At 35.0% G+C, this 26,284-nt stretch overlaps 1 protein-coding gene across 1 annotated transcript in view; it reads right to left on the reverse strand.

The window, feature by feature from the left end:
* The window catches only part of DMXL2 (Dmx-like 2), a gene marked incomplete at its 3' end in the record, with an annotated part of 150,096 nt that overhangs the window by 66,576 nt on the left and 57,236 nt on the right, over positions 1 to 26,284 (reverse strand). The window contains exons 8-13 of the mRNA XM_008588451.1: positions 25,111 to 25,294; positions 22,159 to 22,333; positions 17,893 to 18,132; positions 16,861 to 17,132; positions 15,496 to 16,192; positions 14,818 to 14,939 (exon numbers count right to left, since the gene is read on the reverse strand). Of these exons, the coding sequence (XP_008586673.1) occupies positions 14,818 to 14,939; positions 15,496 to 16,192; positions 16,861 to 17,132; positions 17,893 to 18,132; positions 22,159 to 22,333; positions 25,111 to 25,294 (1,690 nt within the window). The remainder of the gene's footprint in view (positions 1 to 14,817; positions 14,940 to 15,495; positions 16,193 to 16,860; positions 17,133 to 17,892; positions 18,133 to 22,158; positions 22,334 to 25,110; positions 25,295 to 26,284) is intronic.

Here is a 26,284-nt window from a genome sequence, read left to right on the forward strand (position 1 = left end):
TAAACAATTTCTGAATCTACTGTTAATATGATACAGCACCTTAGACATTAAAGGCCCTCTCTATTCACTGATTGACAATGTCAATTAATACTTGTACATTCAAAGAAATATTTCAACTTTCTATACTCATTCTTATTCTCATGTTAAAGTTAACCAAGCAGTTGGAAAAATCTACAGTGTCTAAATAAGCAGCACATAACTTCAATGTATATAGTTCTTTTAACATATCCTCTTCATCTTTGCAAACTTAAAGCCCAAGACAGACATGGCTGAAGATCTGGCCCAATCAATGCCTTAGTGTGTGGTTTACAGATGTGCAATGCCATGTAAAACTATAACTCTGCCAGATCAAAGGTCAGGGCAATGGTTGAGACATGGAACTCTGTGTCTTGGGATGAAGATATTTGAACTAACACACGAAGCCTAACTTTGGATCTCCAAAACCCCCAAACCTTTCTGCTAAAAAGTAGTCCCCTCCCCCCCCCTTCCAACCAACCTTCTCTTGCATAAAAACCTTTCAGTAACTTCACAGGAAGCAGTTGCCTCAGAAAGGAATGCCCATTCTCCTCAGCACCCACCTCTGCTACCTTTTGCTACTGCCAGGCCAATAAAAAGGATTAAATACCAGCTTAGCTTAAGAATATAACAACTGGGTCAGCTCTGGGAGGAAAAAGCATATATGAGGATAGTTCAAAAAGTTCATGGAAAAATAGAATTAAAAGATAATATAAATCTTTCCATGAACTTTTACTGGAGTTGTAGGAACTTTCCAATTTCTACAGTAGGATTTCAGAAAGCATGTATGGGAATAGATTCTAGGGTTATTAGATCAAGAGGGATAAAATATGTGGTTGGGTAGGGCTGAATTTATTAGTATGGGTACATTCACCCAAGATTTAAAGTGTAAGCTCAGACACTGAGAAGTGGTGTTAACAGTCTGCTGGGTCTATTAAATTGAAATCTGGACTCAACTGTGACCTATACTTGGTGACGCTAAAATGCCAGAATTTCTCCAGCACACAAAAAATAAATCTTTGCTACTCAATGGACCAGCAGGAACTAGAAGCTTCTTATAAATGCTTTCTCAGGCCCCGAAACGAAGACACCAGCATTTTACAAGATTTCCAGATGATTCACGTGCATACTAAAATTTAAGAAGTACTGCTATAGATAAATGGTTCTCAACCATGGCTGCACACTGAATCACCTGGAGAGCTTTCACGATCACTGATGCTTAGGTCCCAGCCACAGAGATTGATTTATTGGTCTGGGGTACAATCCGATCATTAGGAATTTTACAAGTCCCTCAGGTGATTCCACTATGTAGCCAAGGTTGAAACCCCCTCACAAAAAATGATACATCTTCCAGCTAAGGATTTGCCTTCACTGCCCACAACTCTCTGCCAGCACTATAACTAAGAGACTTAACGAATGTCTATTTAGCGCTACAGAATCCCACTCAACTTCACCTCCAACCAAGGAACTCATTCTACAGTAGAAGATAATACCAGAATTAGGGTGAAGGGAGTGAAGAACTCACTCGGGGTACAAAATTTAAGGGAGCACCAAAAAACTCAATAATCAAGACAAACAATATTTTAATGTAATATTTTTTAAAGATCAAAACTAATGCAAAAAATCCATAATAAATAAAGTATCAAAAATTTAAATACAGGATCCAATAGTATCTTGTTTTTACGTACTTTTTGAACGGTTAATTTTTTTCTAGAACATTAAATTAGTTGAAAAATATTGAAAAATTTAAAAGTAGATGTATTAAAATGCACATTATTTTAAGTTTAAATTTATTTATATCAGAAATGAGATTAATTATAATTTTACATTCCTGGCTTTAATGGAGCAAACTTATCAAAAATATTTTCAAAATCTACTTCTTTGCTTACAGAGAACTGCCCTGTTTGACAATGTTTCTTGACCAAGTGGCAATCTTAAATAACTTTCAATTAAATTCAGCTTATCGAAACTTCTTTTGCAGGACCACATTGTGACTGGAATTGTCTTTTTATAAAAAAAATTCTCAAGTCCACTTCTAACTTTGGGTAAGACTACACTAAGAAAAATTTATGAATCAGTTTTAGAAGATCCAAACACAATGCAGATTTTATATTACTAATTATTGACATTGTGTGCCACCAAAACTATTTTAAATGGAATTTCTATAGGACTTAAATTCTCAGAATGTTTGAGCCAAGTCAGTGGCCACTTTTTGTAAACCAGATGTATCCACAAAAATATAACTTTTCTCCACTTAAAAATTCAAAATCTAAAGATACTTCAGTAAATTTTTCATATTTCTATTTCAAATGTGAAATTAGTATGCTGTGGTAGTCAGAATAATAGCTTCCCCCCGCCCCCAAATATGTCCACATCCTAATTCCTAGAACCTGTGAATATGTCATCTTACAGGGCAAAAGGGACTTCAAAGATGTGATTAAATTAAGGATCTTGAGATGGGGAGATTATCCTGGATTATTTGTGTGTGCCCAATGTCATCACAATGGTCCTTAAAAGAGGGAGGCAGAAGGATCAGATTCAGAGAAAGAATGTGACAACGGAAGCAGAGGCCAGGGTGAGAAAGATTTGACAATGCTATGCTGCTGGCTTTAAAGATGGAGGAAGGGGCCATGAACCAAGAAATGCAAGTGGCCTGTGGAAGCTACAAAAGGCAAGGAAGCAAATTCTCCCCTAGGGCTTCCAGAGGAAAGTCAGTCCTGCCAACATTTGAGTTTAGAAATTCTGACCTCCAGAACTGTAAGATAAGTTTGTGTTGTTTTAAGTCACCAAGTTTGTGGTAATTTGTTATAGCAGTAGTAGGAAACTAATATAGATGCCTATAATCTCCTTAATTTTTATTTGATATGCCCTTTTCCCAATAATTATTAATACTATATCTGGTAATTTGTACATTTCCTTTTTCTTTCTTTTTTCATTTATTTTCAGATTCAGGAAATATATTCATACCTCTTACTGAAGTTTTATATTCATCAAACTTACTTTCTTTTTAAAAATTTTTTTATTTTTTCATGCTAAAATAAAATGTTATCATATGGATTTGGTATTAAATTATGCAGATTCAGTCATTCAACAAATGAACACTGTTGGGGACCAGGAACATTTCTAGACTCTGATGACACAGCTGTGAACAAAACAAAAAAAGAAACCTGTCCTCATAACACTTACATTTAGGAAAGACCAATATTCTCTAATGTAAATTACTACTGCATTATATGTAATATCTAAATTTTAACTGGAAATATTCCTGTCCATTACTTCAAAACACTTTTGAGAAAACACTTAAAAGCAAAATGATATTTTATTTCTAAAACATTGCCTTTAAGACAGAAATATGTCAAAAAGCACCACCAGTTGATGGACTATAATTTCAAATTATTCTGATAACTCTTGGTAATCTTTAAAAATGGAGGTGCAGACTAATTCATTTATGTTATCAGGTGCTAGGCTCCTAGTTACACTGGTTTTTGAGATGGAAAGTATCATCTATAGATGATTCACAGTGTTAATTATGATACCTCATTTAGTGAACTAACTTTGCTTTCTCTCATTTATTGTAACTCACAACTCTCAACTGAAAATGAGATATGCAAATAAATAAATTTTGATAATATTATCAAAGAGTTTACTTCCATTAAATCCAGGAAAGAAAAATCATAATAAATTCTGGTTTTGGTATAAATAAGATACTTAAACTTAAAGTGAGTTTTAATATACTTACTTTTCAATTCTCAATATTTTTCACTATTTTGATGTCCTGGGAAAAAATTAACCACAGAAAAAAATTCAGAAAGATACGTTTATATAGGTGCACATTTTTCCTTGTTCCTCAGGTTCACCACATCGTAGCACTGTTGGATCCCATCTTTAGTCAAAATTTTGCATGTTATTCATCATGGGCTTTTTGCACTAATTTTGATTGTTTAAAATATTATTTATCTTAATTACTAAGTTTCTTAGTGCCCCCTTAAGTGTTGCAAACCAAGGTAAGCACCTCGCTAGAAGAGGTATGGCAATAGATCTACTCTGACAAAACTTACTGGGCTTAGCAAGTGGCTCTTCACCCAGCAGCAGCTGGCTTAACAGCAGAATTCCTCCTGAAGTTACAGCACCAGCTTGAGGATAATTCCCTATGTGACTGGAGTGCTGTCCTCCATGTTGCAGTATATGTCTAAACTAATGACCCAGTAAAGATGCTGTTTCCCCCACAGCTAAATATCCAGGTCTTCAAACCAAAGGGTGGAGGTAGGAGTAACCCCTCCCACTATTACACCTAGTAACTCACCTATAAAATTTCTCATTCCTGTCCCCATAATCTTGGGCTCAATGTGTCTGGAGGGTACTAGTGCTCAAGGAAGAAGTATTTCCATCAAAGAACACAGTCAAAGTTCCATTAGATTGGCAGCTGAGACTGACCCTTGACTATTCTGAACTCAAGCTGTTTAACCAATATACAGAGAAGAGTGACTGGTCAGGGTGATTGATACTGATTTGTTACTACAAAATGAGGGCCAGGGGCCGACCCCGTGGCGCATTCGGGAGAGTGCAGCACTGGGAGTGTAGCAGCGCTCCCGCCGCGGGTTCGGATCCTATATAGGGATGGCCAGTGCACTCACTGGCTGAGCGCGGTGCGGGCAACACCAAGCCAAGGGTTGCGATCCCCTTACCGGTCACAAAAAAAAAAATGAGGGCCAGGAAGACTATGTCTGGAACCCACAAAAATTTTGGTACTTCCATAACCTATAAAAAGTTAGTGGGAAAGAGCAGAAATCCAAAAAAGACTGGACTTAAATCCTGTGAGAACGTTTCGGCCATTCTACCAGGATTAAAAAGAAAACAAAGCAAACAGCAAGGTGCTGGTAAAGTGTGAGGGAATATGGAATTTGGTGGAGGAAGAAGAAAGCTATGTTTACAGAACTTAAGCCTTGTGATCACCTATAGCAGCAAGGGCTATAACAACTTTCCTTTATGTTAACTGTTTTTTACCACTTTCCCTGATGTGAGAAGTACTGATGATAGCAATAACTACAATTCAGGTTCCAAGTGGGATTACGATCTATTCGGCATCATTACACAATGACACACTGCCTAATGAGAATCTGTGTTTCCTGTGTTGGGTAAAAAGTTCTTCATCTAAATAAAGAAAAGAAATAGATGCAAAGAGGCAGAAAGAGCAGACTTTGCTGGCTATTCTTTATCTTCATCCTAATCTTAACCCATTCTCTACCCTATCTGCCTTACTTTATGTCCCAGGAGGTTGACCTCTTGACTCTATCACCCAGCTCCCATGCCCTCGTGAGCTTCATGGGGACTTCAGTCAATGGGAGGCACTGGCCAGCAACTAGAGAGATGAAAGAGAGAGAAGTCGGGATATTTATTCCCCCTCCTCCCCACAGTTCTGGCAGAGGCCCTGTTCTTCCATGGTTACCTCTCCCCTCTCCTTGCCTGAGCTCTGACCAGGCTCTGGTAAACTAACTTTTCTGTTATCCCTTCAGGTATAAGGATGTGTAAGTTTTCTATTGCTGCTGCAACAAATTACCACCAACTTAGTGGCTTAAAACAACACAAATGCAGGGCTGGCCGATTAACTCACTCAGTAGAGGGTGGTGCTGATAATACCAAGGTCAAGAGTTCAGATCCTTGTACAGGCCAGCCACGAAACACAACACCACCACAAATGTATTATGTTACAGATGATACACCTGTAAGTCTGTAAATCTATCCTGGAAGCTGTCCATATTCATTGGCTCACAGCCCACTTCCTCCACCTTCAAAGCTAGCAACATTATTTCTGACCATTCTTTTGTTACAGCTCTCTCTTACCACATCCAGGAAGGGTTCTCTGCTTTTAAGCACCCATGTGATTAGAATGGGCCCGCCCAAATAATCCAGGATAATCTCCTCATTTCAAGGTACTTAATTTATTCACATCTGCAAAGTCTCTTTATTGTGTGAGGTAATATATTCACACGTTCTGGGGATTGGTATATGGACATCTTTGGGAACGGGCCATTATTCTGCCTACCACAGAGTGATAATGGCTTCATCCCATTGCTAGAATCTGAGCATTGAGTGGTAACAGCCCTTGTGGGTTAACCATGCACACACCTCTGTTCACTAAACTCTCTTCACTTAAACCTCTATGACTGTGTTATCTATTTCCCACCCACACTGACCCAGAGACTAAGTCAAGGTAGTACTGATGGTCTCTCCCTAAGAAAGTGCAACCCTTAATAGTGTTCTTCCTCACAAAATGCAAAGATCTTCGTGCTGTTTCTCCTCCTAGTATAGTCTTGCTTTTCAATTAAATACTATATTCTCAGATAGGACATGAACAAGCAGTTCAAAAAGGAAATACAAATAGCCAATAAAAATGGGAAAAACCATTCAATCTCTGCAGTAATCAAAAATACAAATCAAAATAGAGAACCCAGAAATCACCCCTCAAGCTTACAGCCATTTGATACTTGACAAAGGCAACAAAAACATACATTGGGGAAAAGACTGTCTCTTCAATAAGCGGTGCTGGGAAAATTGGATATCTATATGCAGAAGAATGAAACTAGACATGTATCTCTCACCATATACTAAAATCAACTTATAATGGATTAAATACTTAAGTATGAGACATGAAACTATAAAACTACTAAGGGAAAATATAGGTGAAACACTTCAGGAACTAGGTCTGGGCACAGACTTTACGAACAAGAGCCTGAAAGCATGAGCAACAAAAGAAAAAATAAACAAATGGGACTATATCAAACTAAAAAGCTTCTGCACAGCAAAGGAAACAATCAGAGTGAAACGACAACCTATAGAGTGGGAGAAAAATTTTGCAACTATGCATCTGACAAGGGATTAAAATCCAGAATATACAAGGAACTCAAGCAATTTCACAGTAAAAATCCCAAGTAACCCAATTAAAAAAATGGGCCTAAATAGAAATTTTTTAAAGGAAGACATACAAATGGAGAACAGATACATGAAAAAATGCTCAACTTCACTAGTCATCAGGGAAATGCAAATTAAAACCACACTGAGATATCACCTCACCCCAGTTAGACTGGCTATAATCAAAAAGACAGAGAATAACAAATGCTGGTGAGGATGTGGAGAGAAGGGAATGTTCCTATGCTGCTGGTGGGACTGTAAATTAGTACAACCACTATGGAAAACAGCATGGAGGTTTCTCAAACAGCTACAGATAGATCTTCCATACAATCCAGCAATCCCATTTCTAAGTATATACCCAAAGGAATGGAAATCATCATGTTGAAGGGATAGCTGCACTTCCGTGTTCATTGCAGCTCTATTTAGAATAGCCAAAATATGGAACCAACATAAATGTCCATCAACGGTCGACTGGATAAGGGAATTGTGGTATATATACACAATAAAATACTACTCAGCCATAAAAAGAATGAAATTCTGCCATTCACAACAACATGGATGAGCTTGGAGAAACTTATGTTGAGTGAAATAAGCAAAGCACAGAGGGATAAATACCATATGTACTCACTCATAAGTGGGAGCTAAGAGAGAAAGAAGGAAGGAAAGAAAGACCACGGTGGTGCGTTAGACTTGCACAGGGAGAGAGCAAACCTAGGGATACAAAGTGGAGTCGGGGAAGGGGAAGGGGGAGGGACGGCAGGGGTTAACTGGGGGGGGGGGGACACGGGATATAATTGCAATTTGGGGTAATGGGCATGCTGCCAGTATGGATCTGGCCATCACATCGTGGGCACAAGTGGTAAAAGCTTTGTGCCCCATGAATATTCATAACTAATTGAAAAAAAAACCAACTAGATATCAGCTCACAACAGCGAAGATGTTAGAAGAAAAAGAAGGTGAGGAAAACGCATACTCACGGATTTTGCTGACAAAATACATATCAGTATAATAGCTTCTATTCCCTTCAGTTGGTAATAAAACTCTTCAGCACAATATTCATTTATTTATGCATTTACTCAAAAAATATCTACGATTACTAGCTCACTAAACTGGCACAAGTAATTATGTTTCTTTGTATTTCAGTGTCTTCATCTTTAAAGTATGGATGATAATATTACTTTTTTCTTAGGGTCAGTGGGTAGTAAATGAGTTAATACATGTAAAGTGTTTAGAAGAGAGTCTGGCACACAATAAACATAGATAAGAGTTTCCTATTATTATTAAGGTTACAACTTGTGGAATCAACAAGGCCTTGTACACTACTTTCTAGCAGCATCCATCTTATGTTTTATAAAGGAAATAGCATCAATTAATCCAGTGAGCTGGTTAAGTGGAGGTCAATTAAATGAGTTTCAAATCCTGTGGAAGTCTTTTCTTCCCTTTAATATAGCACTTTACTATATGTACATCTTTATATCACCCAATAGATATAAGGTCCTTACAGGTGGGAACTATTTCTATCCATTTTAACACTATTAACATCTGGTACAATATGCACATTTCTTTCATGTACCACTGCTTCTCTGGTCAAGTCTTAAATAAAAGATTGAATAAATTAACGAATTGAGTGAAAAAAAATACACTTTAGATTGTTCCTACTTTAAAAGTTTGTTTTTAGTAAAGACAGTACATACTAAACCACCTATCTTTCAGTACAAGACTTCTTTCCTCCCTTATTTAATTGTAGAATACCTCAATAGGTACTCAGTAAATACTTGTCAAATGAACAGATCTCACTGATACAGCATCAATGAGCAAAGACATTCAAAAGTTTACTTTTTCAGGCACCAAAACAACTGTTCTTTACGATTTTAAATGGAAAATTTTTTTAAGTCTTCATTCATCCCTGTCTTCATAAATGGTTTGCTAATAAGCAAATCTCTTCTTGATGACTGAGGGTCACATGTATGAACATTAATTATTACTAATGCCTTTATTGGTCTAATGGCTTCAAGCACCATCTTTGCAATAATAAATCCCAAATGTACACTGGTACCTAATGTGGAATGTTCAGTATTTCTTTCCAATTGCCTGTAAAACAGTTATCTAAACCACAATTAGGAATCTAAAACCACAATAACCTCATACTCAACATGTCCCAAATTTAAGTCATCATAAATACCTCACAAATACCTTGCCACAGCTAGTAGAACTGGTATTAGTCCACCTCTGTTGCTTATAACAGAAATACCTGAAAGTGAGTAATTTATAAAGAAACAATATCTATTGCTGACAGTTTCAGAGGCTGGGAAGTCCAAAGTCCAGGGAACACATGTGGTGAGGGTTTTGTTCTTGTTGATGACTCTATTCAGTTACTCAGGGTGTCACATGGCCAAATGGCAGTAGCAAGAGAGAGAGCTAACTCCTCACTTCTCCTTTTAAAGCTCTCAGAACCACACCCATGACCAATGAACCATCAATGGATTAATCCATTTACTTGGGCATGGTCCTCACAAACTAATCACCTCTTCAAGCCCCACCTTTCAACTACCATAATAGGATTCCGCACCCTCTTAACACTGTCAATGTGGGGACAAAGCCTCAGTGAGTTTGGGGGCAGATATCCAATCCAAACAGAACCACTATCACAAACTAGAAACCTTAAAATCATCTCTTTTTGTATCCATATTCAAGCAACTACTAAGTCCTGTTCTTCTTCTTTCCCAGTGTCTACCAAATCCCACTCTAACTCAGGTTTGTTTTATCACATGCTTAGTTGGCCTCAGTAGATGCCTCACTGTCTCTGTGCTATAGTTAGTACCTACCAACTATACTCTATCCTGCAAATTAATTGCTTTACTTCCCTGTCCAAAAACTTTCAGTATCCCCTAAATCCACCTCTCTATCCACAGAATAAAATTCAATTCTTTTCAGATGTCTGCCATGGAATTAAAAAATAAAATAAAATCTGATCTTTACTCAGTAACTGCTAAAAATCTCATTTGAGGAATAGGAGAGCATGTGACAACTTCTTGTTACATTTTGACTCACAAATAATAGAAAAGTAATGAGGAAAACTGCTGCTCTAACATACAAGAAAACAAAAAGGATAAGCAGAAACAATGGGAACTTAACAAAGTAATATGTCATCTTAAGAGTTTAAGATCAAAAACAAGGGCAAGACTCTATGTTTTAGAAAGGCAAAATCCCAGAATTCCTTATAGCATGGGGTTCTGGAAGTCAAAATGGCTCAAGAAAGTCTGGAGGCTCAAGAGACTTGGAAGTTCCTGACTATACAGCTACACATATAATTGATGGGGAAAAAAGTTGGTTAATGTAGTGGGTTGAATAGTGTCCACCAGAATCTTAGAATCTAATCTCACTTGGAAATTGGGTCTCTCAAGATATAATTAGTTTAAGATAAGGTCATGCTGAATTACAGTGGGAGCTAAATCCAATAACTGTGTCCTTATAAGAAGAAAAGAGGACACACAGAGACACACAGAGAGAAGGCCATGCAAAGACAGGGGCAGAGACAGGAGTGATGCAGCAACAAGCCAAGGAACACAAAGGTTTGCCAGGAGCCACCAGAAACTAGGAAGAGGCAAGAAAGAACCCACTCCTTGAGCATCAGAGAGAGCATGGACTTGACAACACCTTGATTTTGAACAAAATGTATATGCAACAAACAGAGCTACAAAGTATGTGAAGCAAAAACTTATAGGATTAAAAGGAGAAATGGACAAACACAATTATAGCTAGAGACAGTGATGGTTAAATAAGGTGTCGACTTGACCGGATTAAGGGATGCCTAAATGACTGATGAAGCATTGTTTTTGGGTGTGTCTATAAGGGTGTTTCCAGAGGAGACTGACTTGTAAGTCAGTGAACTGAGAGAGGAAGACTTACCCTCAATAGGGCTGAGGGCCCAGCTGGGACAAAGCAGGCACAAGAAGGGGGATCCTGGGCTCTCAGTCTTCTCTCCCTCTCTTTCCCTTACAGAGCAGGTGCTTCTCTTCCTGCCTTAGGATATCAGATTCCAGGTTCTTTGACTTTTGGACTTTGGGACTTGCACCAGAGGCCTCCCAGGGGCTCTTGGGCCTAACTAGGGGGTGCACTGTCAGTTTCCCTGGTTCTAAGGCTTCCAGGGTAGGACTGAGCCACACTACTGATTTCAAGCCACACTACCAGCTTTTCTGGTTCTCTAGCTTACAGATGGCCTGCTGTGGGACTTCTCTGCCTCTATGATTGTGTGAGCCAATTCCCCCTAATTATTTTCCTTCCATATATCCTACTGATTCGGTCTCTCTGGAGAACCTTGAATAATACAGAGACTTCAACACCCCTCTCTCAACATTTGATAGAACAATTACACAGAAAATTAGCAGATACAGAAGAATTCAATAACACCATCAATCAAAACAGACATTCATAGAACACTCTACCCAATAACAACAAAATATGCATGCTCATGGAACATTTACTAAGATAGACCATATTTCTGGGCCATAAAACAAACCTCAACAAATTTTAAAAAACCGAAATCGTATAGTGTGTTCTCCTATCATGATGGAATCAAACTAGAAATCAGTAACAGGAAAATATCCAAGCACATGGAAACTAAATAAAACATTTCAAAATAATCCAGGGGTTAAATAGAAATTTTCGATGGAAATTAAAAAATACATTAAACTGAATTAAAATGAAAATACTTCATATAAAAATATTAAAGCAGTTTTTAGAGGGAAATTTATAGCACTAAATGCATCCATTAGAAAATAAAAGTTTCAAATCAATAAGCTAAGCTCCTACTTCATGAACCTAGGAAAAAAACAACAAAAAGAAAAAGAAAAACCCAAAGCAAGTAAAAGGAAGAAAATAATAAAGATGAGAGCGAAATAAATGAAAATAAAAACAAGAAAACAATAGAGAGCAAAGAGCTCAATGAACCAAAGAGCTGGTTTTTTGAAAATATTAAGAAAATTAACAAACCTGGAGGAGAACTTCCTCAGCTTGATAAAGAGCATCTACAAAAAGCCTATGGCTAACATTACATGTAATAGTAGAAACTGAATGCTTTCCCTCTAAAAATGAAAACAAGGCAAGGACATCCAATCTCATCACTCTTATTCAACATAGTGCTGAAAGTTCTAGTCACTGTAATAAAATAAGAAAAATAAATAAAAGCCATACAGATTAGAAAGAATGAGATAAAACTGTTCCCATTTACAATGAGCTGATTATCTACAAAGAAAATCCCGAGGAATTTTCAAAAAGAAACTCCTACAATTAATAAATGAGTTCATCAAGGATGCAGGATACAAGATAAACATACAAAAATCAATTGTATTTCTGTATTCTGGCAATAAATACCTGAACACCAAAATTAAAAATGCAATAACATTTACAATCACTAGAATAAATATTTATGTGTAAACCTAACAAAACACATACAGGACTTGTATGCTGAAAACTACATGAGAAAGAGAGAGGGGTTAATGGAAAGATACTGTGGTAAGTTGTTTACATTATATTTGAAGTAGTTTTTTGAAGTATTATTTGAAGTACTGAAGAAGTATTATTTAAAGGTAGACTGTGAGAGGTTAAAGATGCATATTGTAAAACCTACAGGAACCACTAAAAAAAGAGTGTAGCCAATAAACCCACAATGGAGACTAAATAGAACTATAAGAAAATACTAAATCCCCCATATCATGGGGAATGCCATAGATGGCAAAAAACTGAAAACAGGCAAATGTTCTAATTTTCAAAAAGGAAAACAACATACTTCTGTAAGCCAGACCAAGGAGCTTGATGTCTATCTAGTGCAATGTTTTGGCCATCAATACATGTCAAGGTGCATACATTAAACCTATTATATATTAAAACAAATCATCTCATACAAATTTGACTTCCTTCTTTGACTGCAGAAGATTTTGTAGACAGAGTGTATTTTATTTCAGTAAAATACATGACAAGCTGCCTCACAGAAATCCTTGGGACAAGATGGAAAATATTCTAGACAATAAAAATTGAGAAAGATTTCAAATGTATTCTGCTTGGCTCTTTTTTCAGACCTGTCCTGTTTATTTTTATAATTAACTTAGAAGAAGATATAAAAACAATACTCATCAAATAGTCTGATAACATAACTCATAAACAACAACAAATATATTGAATAACAGAACCCAGATTTTAAAAAATACTGAAAAGTTGGACTGTTAAATTGAGCCTAGCAAGGCAAAATGTAATAGGGAAAACATGCCTACATTTGGGCTCCAAACTCAAATATACAATGTAGGAAACATGGCTTATAGGCAAAAAAAAAAAAAAAAAGTCTTTGGGATATTTAATTGAGAGTCAGCTCAATATGAATCAACGACATACAAAAATTGCGAAGTTACTGCCAAAACATTATAATATTTAATAAGAGGCCATAATACCGATAAAGTCTAGTCATCATCACAATACCCAGAATATGACATACAAAAATTGCGAAGTTACTGCCAAAACATTATAATATTTAATAAGAGGCCATAATACCGATAAAGTCTAGTCATCATCACAATACCCAGAATATAGACAAACTGAAACCTGCTCATAAGAGTAAACAGGGTCAAATGTAAAACAGAGAAACTTGATGGTTTGAGAAAGAACAGGTTTGGCCTGAGGAAAAAAGGTACAAGGGTTACAAACTAGCTGTCTACAAATATCTGAGGTGTTCTCAGACTCAAGGAATATTAGATTTATTCTAAGTGGAACTAGGACTAACAAGTAGAATTTATGGAAAACAAATTGAATTTAAATATAATAGTGAGTAATTCAAAGACAAAATGAGCTGCATTTAGAGTTGAGTTTCCCTCACTGGTGTCCGTATGACAAACTGGCAGAAATGTAGTAGACAGGAGTAAAGCATCAGATGGCCGGTTAGACGAGGTGACCTTTAAGTTATCTTCCAATTCTCATTCTAAAATGATACTTTTCTAGACTTTCTCTCTGCCAAATCTTTGACTCCAGTCCAGATGGTTTTCCCACTGTTATTGGAACAAGCTTTATAATATACTTTCCTGTATCCACACTTACTTTTAGGCCATTCTGTCACTCAGGCAAAGACAAAGGATTTGTTTTTCTAGATCCTATCCATCCATCAAGAATGAACCCAAATACTGTCCTTAATAATACTTCTATGCCTATCTTAATCTGATCTCTCTCTCCTGACTTATAAAATCCTTCCAGTGCCATCCTTTTGGCAATAATTATATATCACCCTTAGATGCCTCTTCTGCTTTAAACTATCATTTAACTTTTTTATTAATAATAATAAAATACATTTATTAATAATAATAATTTTTAAAAGATATGTTTTATAGCTAAATGGAAAATTCACTGTTCACATCTAGATAATTAACTAATATATATGACTTCCAGTTCAGATACAGAACTACCAGAAGGAGATAGTACCACCCACTGATTACATATTCTAATCATATGATTTTTTAAAATAATGAACAGAGCTTGGAAAAATTCAAATTTTCCAACCTAAACATACAGCTTGGCAAAGATATCTTATCTTTTTTGAGCAAAGCAAAATTAATAGAACCAAACTAGAGAGTGAAAAATGTCAAGAAAAAATAGCATTTAGGAAAAAAAAAAAGTCATTTATTTCTTTATATGTAAAATGTATTGATGTGTGATATGTACGTAGAATGAAATTTTGATTCACATACCTTGAACACAAATTAAGAAAAAATAAATTTGTCATATGTATGTCATAGAGAACCCAGAACAGATCTTCATTCCCTAAATACCAATGAACAAATAGGTCCTACGCAAAGTAAAAAAAAGAATTCCTTATCAGCTTAGATATATTAGTAAACATTAGTAAATACTTACTGATGATTCTGGGTCTGACAGTTCATCTAACAGTTTCCTTGCATCTACCACAGCTTGATAGAGTCTCAGATTTCTGCCATCAGAAGCAACAAAGCAAGCACTTGCAGAATTGCAATAGGTACCTGAGAAAAGAAAATAAAGGTTTTGCGTTATAATGTGTAGTTTATTTTTATTATTAGCTGAAGTATGAGAAACAAATATTCACACTTTTCTTTTTAGTCATAACCATGGTCCCGAATCATAATTAAACAGATATAACTAATGGATATAAAATTATTAACAAAAAATTCAATAGAAAAATAGATTATGAGAGGGAGGTTAAAAACAAACTTCTAGGGCTGGCCCGGTGGCGCACTGGAGAGTGCGCCACTTGAGAGTGCCGCGGCGCTCCCGCCGAGGGTTCGGATCCCATGTGGAGACTGGTTCCCGCTCACTGGCTGAGCGCGGTGCGGGCGCAACACCAAGGGTTGCGATCCCATTACTGGTCAGTAAAAAAAGACAAAAAGGAAAACAAAAACAAAAACAAAAACTTCTATAAATTCTAAAAGTAAGTCTCATGCCTACATTCTGAATACTTATTAAAATCCATCTTAATAATGACAAATATAAACCATTTTGTGCATAACAAATTATAGTTTAAAAGCTTTTGTTAATTTCACAATTAAAATAAACACTTACCAAGACAATAACTGGGAATAAGAGTTGGAAGCCAAGCCACATTAGAGAAGGCTGAGGTATGTAAAGAGTTAATTCGAGCCAGTTCTGACACTCCTCCAGTGTATGACAAAGGTCCTATTGGGTCTACACGCCATAGAATAAGTTCACTGTAAATTGCATTTGGGTCATGAAATGTACGGGTTGCTGCATTTCTAAGAGGTTGTTTGGAGGAACCTTTCATATGTTTTATAGGATCTATTAATCTACTTAATTTATTGTCTGAGTCCCACTGATAATCTGATTCTGGAGTCAACAAAGCATTATGATGAGAAGATGTCAATAACAGTGGTAAAACTGAATGACATGCCAGGTCATTGAGGTGAAATCGATGACCACAATATCTAAATTTGTGAGATACAGTTAGAACCGTGGTAAAGGCAGACTTGTCAGCAAAAGTGACAGCCCACTGATTTAAAGAACCATCTATATGTTTAGAGACCATCATGACAGTGGGAGCTAAAATGTTCATATTTGTACTTTGTGATCTAGAGAGTGGCTGTGATCCATGAGGACTGCCTACAGACATCATCTCTTGCTGTAACAGAGTGTGGTGAGAACTTTTTGTAGAATTTAGACAGGCATACATCACGATATTTTTACTAAGAGAGCTTGCATCACCAGAGGGAAATGCAACAGGAATCCGAGAAGAAAAAGAAACCTGAAAAACACAATTATATGATTCAAAGTAAGTAGTATGCTTATTCCTCCTCTCAAAAATAGTCTTCCAAAACTACTTCTATTTGCAAAATGCCAAATCTCAACTTCCTAGCAAAATAATATCATTTTCAACCTCTTTATGGTCTAATCCCTCTCTTCTATTTATATAATACTATATCTCTATTCATGGCCTAAACCTAAGAGAAGACTGAAGAAAAAAAAGTTTCAAGTGACTTGCTTGTACATCAAAATGACTACAACCACAAATCTAAACAGCAATAAAGCTGGAAAAGGTAACAGATAAAGGCAGCCTAATTTAGCTAATTAACAGGGAGTGGGGGGGGGGGGACCTTGTCCTAAGTTATACTTTTAGTATACATTCTTAATTTTATGCAAAATATTATGAATTCCCTGAAAAATCAACACACATACATTCAAATATTCAGTACTGCATTTCAAAGCTAAATTCGTTTTCTTTGAACTCACCGGGTTTGCAAAATTTATGGTCACTGATCCCTTTTGGAAGCAAGAATAAGTATTCTTTTCTCAGTTGCTTATCAAAAATAAAATTTTTTAGTAATTCCAAAAACCTGCTAAATCTACACAGCATCCATTTCTCTTTTTTTTTTTTTTAAGAAACATAATAATTGCTTCATCAGTAAAATATACCTGAACTTGTCTAAATATTCCAGGATTATATTCATCCAAATACTTTATGTGCCACACTAGAAAGGTACCATCTACAGGGTGTATCGTAAAAAGCATGTCAGGATTCTTATTCCATTCAGTTAGCAGCATTTCAATCTTCCGATCAAGCAGGACAGTAGGCAGTGGCATTGGTATGCTTTGACGTGAACAGGTTCTAGGACTTCCCTCTCTCTCTCCATCTTCATGTTCTGATGATCCTGTACCTGCCTCAGATTCTCTATCCAGGGATAAGTCTGAACCAGAAAATAAATATATCAGTACATATTTGTCAGTATTAAATAGTACTATAAAATTCATTTACATACTAAACTATAAATAGCATAGTATCTGTAGAAACAATAAATCCCTTTTTCAATTTATGGTCAGGGAAAAAACAAAAAAGGTAACTTATTTTCTTGTCTGTATTGAAAGTTACTATATTTCTTACTTTTATTTATTTATTTATTTTTTGTCTTTTGTCTTTTTCCGTGTCCGGCAATGGATCACAACCCTCAGTGTTGCCCCTGTACCGGACTGGGGACCAGCAACGGGAATGCAACCCTCGGTGTTGCACCCGCGCCTCGCTCAGCCAGTGAGCGGGAACCGGTCTGTATGTGGGATCCGAACCCTCGGGCGGGAGCGCCGCTGCGCTTCCCAAGCGGCACACTATCCAGTGCGCCACCGGGCCGGCTATATTTCTTACTTTTAGATAAATCAAAACTTAACTCACACTACCATTATTATCACCATTAGTGAAAGCTGTTCTCTAAAAAGGATATGGCTTCCAAAGTAATACATTACTCAAAGAAATATGTTTTAACAAAACATGGAATTAGATGATGTTTGTAGGACCTGGCACAGTACCTGGTCCCTGTAGATGGTCAATAAATATATTTGGAATGAACAGATAAGTAAAAAGGAGAAAGAGCAGGAACGAAGGATTCTAAACTAAAAGTGGTACCACAAAAAGGTGTTAACTTTAGAGAAAGAAAAATCTGAACATGGGATACTAACCATGGTCTAATTTCATATGTAAACCCCTCTCTCTTTCTTCCTGTGAATGTTCCTCATCTTCTCTCTCTGCTTCATCACTTTCATGATCTACCTGCTTTTCAGAAAGTTTTCGTAATTGATGTATAAATATTTCAGTAGATGATGTAAAATGAAATTCCTTGTTGTTTAACCAATGAACTACAAAGCCCCCGTTTCCATCATCAATGTTAAACGCAGTGCCAACCAACACATTTGGAATATCTGAGGAAACCAAAAAGATAAGATTTTATGAATTTTTAATTTCTTTAAAAATATGACAAGGGCTTATAATGACTAAATACATAGTACTCACACAGAAAAGGTGCTAATAATGAGACAATGTAATTCTAGCAGAACTTGTAAAAATTTTAATTGAACTTAATGGTAAATGTAAATATTAAGAACTAATGGCATAAACTTATTTTTTTTTTTTGGCCGTACAGCAGACTTTTAGTATACATTCTTAATTTTATGCAAAATATTATGAATTCCCTGAAAAATCAACACACATACATTCAAATATTCAGTACTGCATTTCAAAGCTAAATTCGTTTTCTTTGAACTCACCGGGTTTGCAAAATTTATGGTCACTGATCCCTTTTGGAAGCAAGAATAAGTATTCTTTTCTCAGTTGCTTATCAAAAATAAAATTTTTTAGTAATTCCAAAAACCTGCTAAATCTACACAGCATCCATTTCTCTTTTTTTTTTTTTAAGAAACATAATAATTGCTTCATCAGTAAAATATACCTGAACTTGTCTAAATATTCCAGGATTATATTCATCCAAATACTTTATGTGCCACACTAGAAAGGTACCATCTACAGGGTGTATCGTAAAAAGCATGTCAGGATTCTTATTCCATTCAGTTAGCAGCATTTCAATCTTCCGATCAAGCAGGACAGTAGGCAGTGGCATTGGTATGCTTTGACGTGAACAGGTTCTAGGACTTCCCTCTCTCTCTCCATCTTCATGTTCTGATGATCCTTGGGAGAGGGGAGAGGAGGAGGGAGGGAGGTTTCGGTGACGGGCCATAATAATCAACCACATTGTATATTGACAAAATAAAAATTTAAAGGAAAAAAAAAAGAGAGATAACTGGAGAAGTTTAAACATGAACTAGATACTAGATATTATGAAATTACTCATAATTTTCTTAGGTATGATAATAACACTGTGATGATGTGAGAAAATGTCTTTGTTCTTAGGATATATTTGCTAAAGTATGTAAGGGTGATGTACCACGATATGTGCAACTTACTTTAAAAAGATAAGAAAAAATTTCATTCATGCGCACATGCACACACACACACTTGTACACAAAGAGAAAATAAAGCAACCGTGACAATGTTAACAACTGTTGAATCTAAGTGGAGAATATAAAAGTATTCACTAACATTCTGGGGGAGGGGAGTCTGCTGGCCCAAGGGAAAAAGGAACGGAGGGAGGAAACAACAAACACAATAATACATTGAACTTTCAGAAGAAAACAGAACAGAATTGTGGCTATTAGGGTGGGAAAGCGGGAGGGAGAAGAGGGATTAGGGAGAAACTGGTTAATGGACACAAAGAATGAATATGTTTTGTAATGATGAATATGCCAACTATCCTGATTTGATCATCACACATTGTGCACAAATACTGACAGTCAACTCTATACCCCACAAATATGTACAATTGTTTCAATAAAAAAAAATAAGTGTTCACTGCACTATTCTTCCAACTTTTCTGAATGTTTGAAACTTTCCTAAAAAGTTGGGGAAAATAATGCCAAAAAAGAACATAGGAAAGCAGGCAAACTACCAAGTATAGCAGAACTTCTCCATTTGGATAACTGAAATTCGTGGTATAGATTAGTTCATGTAAAATAGTATAAATCAAAAAATTAATCTCTTTAGTTTTGATCAATATTATAAATAAATCATTCAACGGAAAGAAAAAAATGTCCTTTGCAAAAAGAAGTGAAAAGTCTAAAGATAAAATGCACAGGATAATCTACTAGTGTTCTATTGTAATAAATATCAATGTTAAATAATGCTCTAAATTTTTTTTTTCTTTCCAATTCCTGGATGACAGTCTTGGTTTTGTGATAAAAGTGAAGTAAATTATATAAAACAGGATTTGTAAATTAACAATCCTATAAAACACTACATCACCTATGTACCTATGTAGTATTCTTGAAAAAAATGTTGAACCTAAATCTTATCATAAACAAATATTTAGACTGCAAGACATTCTAAAAGACAACTGAGTGTCAACTGTTTGAGACTGAGAGACTTTATTGACAATTGAGGGACAGAGGGACTGTTCTAGATTAGAGGAATTTTTTAAAAATTGACAAGGCATTTAAAAAATCCATATTTGAATATAAACTATATATTACATATTATTTTACCCATGTTCCTTGCATGCGATAACAGTATTGTGGTTATGAAGGCAAATCCCCTTTTTATTGGAAGACACATTCTGAAATATTTAGATAATGTAAAACACTTAGGAGGTGAAGGGTAATGTCATCAACAACTTTACTTCCAAATAGGGAGCAAAGACATATAAAGGTAGAGGGAGGGAGAACAAAAGTATACATGACAAGATGTTTACACATGGGGAATTTGTGTAAATGGTATATGGGTATTCACCTTACTATTCTTTCAGTTGTACTGTAGGTTCAAAAATTTTCCTGAAAAAAAGGTGAAGAGGAAGGGTCCTAACAATACAAAATTATTTCCATTTATCAATAAATTTAGTCAACCTAAATGTTGTATTTACGTGCAGTACCTATGGTATTAAATATTTTTAACACAATGATTTGTAAATCAGACTGAATATGGATAAAATTGGTTAAAAAGTGAAGGTTAATGAAGATGCTGGAAAACAAGGCCCAATGGATAAAAGAACATATCCAGTCCTTAGATTCAAATGATGGGACAGAATGCTTATCCAGCGGGAACATTCTGTGATCCTATTCCAACTGATTAGGAGAATGTATAGAGTTAAAAAGCCAAGCCTTCTAATATGTATTGAATTTACTTCACTCACTAGCTGCATTTTGTTTTGAAGTTAGATTGACTTCATTACAGTCAATAATTCAAGAAAAGGTTCTTTTAAAAAGGTTAAAAATTTATAAAAATCTAAAACCACCATTTTGAAAACAAGTTAATATTATAAAGACATTCTTAGAACACAATATGCTAGATCAGAAAGGATAATATAATCCAAATAACATTTAATCAGCCATTACAGCACCATCCAATAGAAATATAATGCAAACCACAAATGGAAGGCTTATACAGGCACACAGCCAAGCAGCCGCCAAGGTGAGCCAAAACCCACATGGCACCAGAGCTCAGTCCAAGTCCCGGAGGGAAGTGCTCACAGTCCAGCAGCCACCGAGGTAGAAGGCATATACATAATCTAAAATATTTTAGTAGCCGCATTGCAAAAGGCAAAAAGTAACAAGTAAGATTAATTTTAATAATATATTGTTATTTGACCCAATATATGCAAAATATTACTTCAACAAGTAATCAATATGAAATAAAGTTACTAATATTTTATATTCTTTTTTTATACTAAGTCTTAGAAATCCTGTGTGTGTACAGCACATTTCAATTCAAACCAGCCACATTTCAAGTGCTCAAATAGCTTCACGGGGGCTAGTGGCTATGTATTGGACAGCACATATTGAGAGCCAATGCTAAATATCACCCTTTTGGGACTGTATTTACTGAGTAACATCTGCATATAAACAAACATTTAAAAATAAAACCCTCTTCACTCTGAAGCAACAGACCTCTATTTCAATAAAATATGACTGTAACATTATATAAATATAGTTCTACTAGCAATATAATATGAAATTTATAGTCTTTCTCATATGTTTTCATGCAGAAAGAAAATAAAATGCTCTTAAATAGAGGCTCTCAAATATGCTTTTGCCAACACAGAACTGCCTTAAAATACCTCTCCGCCACATAGAGGGAAAGCGAAAAGAAAATATCAAGGTTAGAAGAAAAAATATCTTTCCCTTAGTATATAGGACAAGAAAGTGTTCAGGGGTAGAAAACAAGATATGCTTAGATATAATGAAAACTTTTTAAAAATATACTTATATTTCAATTAAGAAGTATTTTAAAAGGCAGCAAGGAATAATGACATAAAATTTTAAAAAGTTTATAAAAGTAGCCCCACTTTTCTATTTATTTATCTTATTTCAATGTATTTGTAAGAAAACTTTATTATCCTTTACCTGTGGTAGGGTTGATGCTTGCTGCAATGTGAAAATGACACAGTGCATTTGCATGATGGGAAATGTGTCTCTGAACTTCATGTGTTGCCATCTGGTCAGACATTAATTCAGTGTGAGTCACAAGAACAGAAGACCTCCTCTGTCCTTTCCTTAAATTTTTCAAATGGTGTATTGTCTAAAATAGAAAAATAACTGCTGAATCCAACTCTGGAAGGTCTAATAAATAATATTAACCAAAGTACTCTGGATTATTAAGGATTTTGTAAAACTTGACCATTTTAAAGGAAACTTCCTTAATTACAGTAGAACAATTCCAGATATGTTCCCTACAGTTCTTGTAAATTTTATAGTTCAAAGCAAAAAGCAGCTGCTGAAAAACACTTATTCATGGTATCTGCAAAACATGAATAAAAACCCCTATTAAGACTAGGAGGTCCAAAGATTGGTTTTTTCAGAATATCCTAGGATTTACTAGCCATAACAGCAAAAAAAAATTCCCAAATCTTCCTCCCAGGAAGAAGAATGTCTCACAAAATTCTCACTTAGAACTAAACAGCCAGCTAAACAATTAAATGTGTGATCTCTATTAATGGGGTACAAAAATACAGAATAAAGGCTGGCCCTGTGGCGCACTTGGTAGAGTGTGGCGCTTGGGAGCGCAGAGGCGCTCCCGCCAAGGGTTTGGATCCAATATAGAGACCGGTCCGCTCACTGGTTGAGCGCTGTGCGGGCGCGATACTGAGGGTTGCGATCCCGTTGCTGGTCGCGGTACGGGCGCGACACCGAGGGTTGCGATCCCGTTACCGGTCACGAAAAAAGACAAAAAGGAAAAAAAAATACAGAATAACAAGGGTAAACAACTTAGGTAAGAATAGACAGTAAAGGCCTTGTTAAAGTGTCTGACCTACGGGATTTGTTTAAATTGGGATATGTCTATATGATAAAAATTCTTCACTAGTATACCTGATCATGTGGAGTATCTTGAACATGGGGCCATGTCATTCTTGGCATGATCTTTTCTCTACATCATATCCTCTCCTCACAGTGATTCCTTATTTTGTAATATAACCCACCCTTAATCCCATGCTTTACAATAATTTCCCATTCATTTCCTTTGTTCCTCACATACAATTAAATAAAATGTAATATGCTATCAATTATTTCTCCATTAAAGTAACACATCTGGTCTTTCCTTTCAATTTCTACAGCCCTTATCCCTTTGCATAGGGAAAACAGTATTGTCCCCTGACTCAGGTCTCCTTGCTACAGAGTTGCTAATTTCTTTGATAAGGTTAAGAAGCATACTGGAGACTCTCTGGTCCAAACTGCCTAGCCGATTATTTTCACTAGATCTTTGACATTTTTAATTATTTCAAATTAGATTGACAAGGCTGATCTGATACTGGCTGGTTATATTCTCTTAGGAACAAAAAGTATAATTTAATATATACAATTATACAAACCTAACAGGAGTTCTGTAGGAAAAGATATCAGAAGGCAAAATAGTTCATAAGTCAGACAATTAGGCTTTTTCTTTTAAAAACTATTTTAACATTTTTAATTAATAAGATTATTAAAAGATAGCAAAATTTATCGAATCACTGATTACTTATGTTTACTTGTATTTTTGTTTTATTTTTTGTAGCAGTTGGTAATTCATTTTAACGAACACTTGAAAAGCAATATATTTGGTACCACGGAGGATACAAAGATGCCTAAAAGCCCTTAGTCTCCAAAGGCTCATATGTAAGATAAAATTAGTTATGTATATATAAATGATCATAAGCATTTAGTTAAAAATTAAGTACTTTGTCCCACTAAATTTCAACATCAAAACAAAAGATAACTTTAACTATTCTGACATCCACTTTTAATTTCATTTATGCTTTGAATATTGAAAAAAATGTATAAATAGCTCCCAATCACAGACAGTATAAGAGCAGGCCTATTTTATATAAAACTTTGAAGTACTATACCCTTTCTATCAAACTCATGAAGTATTTCTGCTTGATAAACAGCAAAGCCTATGCAACCACTGGCTTTGCAACTATTAAACTACTAACGTAAATACATAATGTAAAAGTACAATCAGTAATATAGAGAGATGTTCACAACATATTAAGTATAAAAAACAAGGAATAAACATTACTGTATAATACAATCTCAACCTTGTAAATAAAGAAAAATACATATACACACGACTGGAATAGTATGATTATAAATTCCACATTTTTTTTCCTTTCTTAATCTAATTTTAGAATAACCATGTATTTCTTGTATAATAAAAATTGTCACAAGAAAAACAGTAATTTAGGTTTACTATAATAAATTTCTAGCAAATTTTTAATAATGTGTATATCTCATTTTATTCCCTAATCATATGGGAAACAATAACTTACACTATTGTATTATTATTACACTAGGATTATAATCTAATTTCTTATAAAGCACTTTTATTTTGTACTGTATTTAAATGCTGAAAAAATTATTTCACTTTCAAAATATTCAATCAGGAACAGTAAAGCAAATATATGAGTTAACTTGTATCTAATATCTTAATAAACAATATCTTTATTCTTAAAGAACAAAATAATCATTTTTAGTTAAATAAAAGTAAAATTTAATCCTCATGAAACAAAAGCAAAATATTTTTAGTTACAACTAATTTCAAGGACCTTTACACGCTTTACTAATCAAAGCTACTTACTTCTAGGTTTTCACATTTGACATGAAAAATGAAAGAATTAATATTATATTATTTACCTGTATAATATGTATTTGGCTTCTTAATGGCATAAAATGAGAAGTCTTACAATGATTAAAAAAAGAGAATTTTTTGCTACTAATTTCATCATTACACGTATCACGTGTACCATCTGCAACTTAGTTCATGAATTTTCACCAGATTTATATATCTTCAAAATTCATCTACCATCTTAAATAATATAATACCTCAAGAGCATGTTGTATTCTGTCTTTGTGTCTTCCAACATGAGAAAGGTTGCTGGCAATGCTGGAAATGGTAGTCTCACAAATCTGCTCACCCAAAAGACAGTCTTCTGGTAGTAAGGTTTCTGCCCAGAGCCGGCACACACCATCATGGCATGAAGTTAATAACACATTACAGACAGAACCCCTAAAAACAAAGAGAAATAAACAAATGTACTATAAATATTAATGCTATCAATTAATTAAAGGCTATTAATATTTGGTTATTCATGCATAAAGATGACATTGGTGCAAAACACTGTATGGAGAAAAAGTAATCAAGCTAAGAGCATGAAATCATATATAGTATCATTGTGAACATCACAAAAACCCGGAAATGGTCTTGAAAAAGGAAATCGAAATTAATGCCAGATTACACACGTGCTGCTCGAAAGTTAGGCTCTGTAGGAATATTAGTATCTTCTAAATAAAACAAACAAACTCAACAGCAAAAGAAAACCCAATCATTGTAAGCTACAAAATGACCATTAAATGAAAAATGACCATTAATAAAAGGTCATTAAATGTAATTAAACCATCTGGCTTATGACAATAGTTCCATCATTTTATGTCATCCTTTTTATAATCTAACATTTACAAATTGGTAAACAAATAAGCATCTTCATAAAGAAACTGTAAGGAGAATATCATTTCAAACTACAAATCAATTTCCATTAAGTTAAAATAAGCAAAAATGTCACACTATCAAGTAGCTCAAGTGACTTAACTACTTGTTATGAAAAAAATAAAAAGAAAAAAACCATTCCCCCTTTAAAAAACTGCTTACATAGAATCTGACTCAGTCAAAAGTAATTTGCAAATGTTTTCAACAGATGCAAACTTAAGCAGAATAAATGTTTTATTTAGATTCCAAAAATGTACAAATTTCCCATGCTATTTACTGAGCACCTCTATAATATCCGCTACTATCAGGTGTATATAGTTCTCAGATGTATTTAGTAGGTGAAATAACCCTCCCTCAAGAATGAATATAGATTTTTAAGTAAGCTTCTGAGTGCCCAACAGCTTTTTTTAGACCTGTATATATAATACAGGAATCATTTATATGAGTTGTTTTATAGTTTATCTAATCTTCCAAATACCTTTAAGAGACGATGTAACAGTGAAGAAAAACTTA

The sequence above is a fragment of the Galeopterus variegatus genome, unplaced genomic scaffold (assembly GCF_000696425.1).
Source record: "Galeopterus variegatus unplaced genomic scaffold, G_variegatus-3.0.2 Scaffold4833, whole genome shotgun sequence".
Classification (NCBI taxonomy): domain Eukaryota; kingdom Metazoa; phylum Chordata; class Mammalia; order Dermoptera; family Cynocephalidae; genus Galeopterus; species Galeopterus variegatus.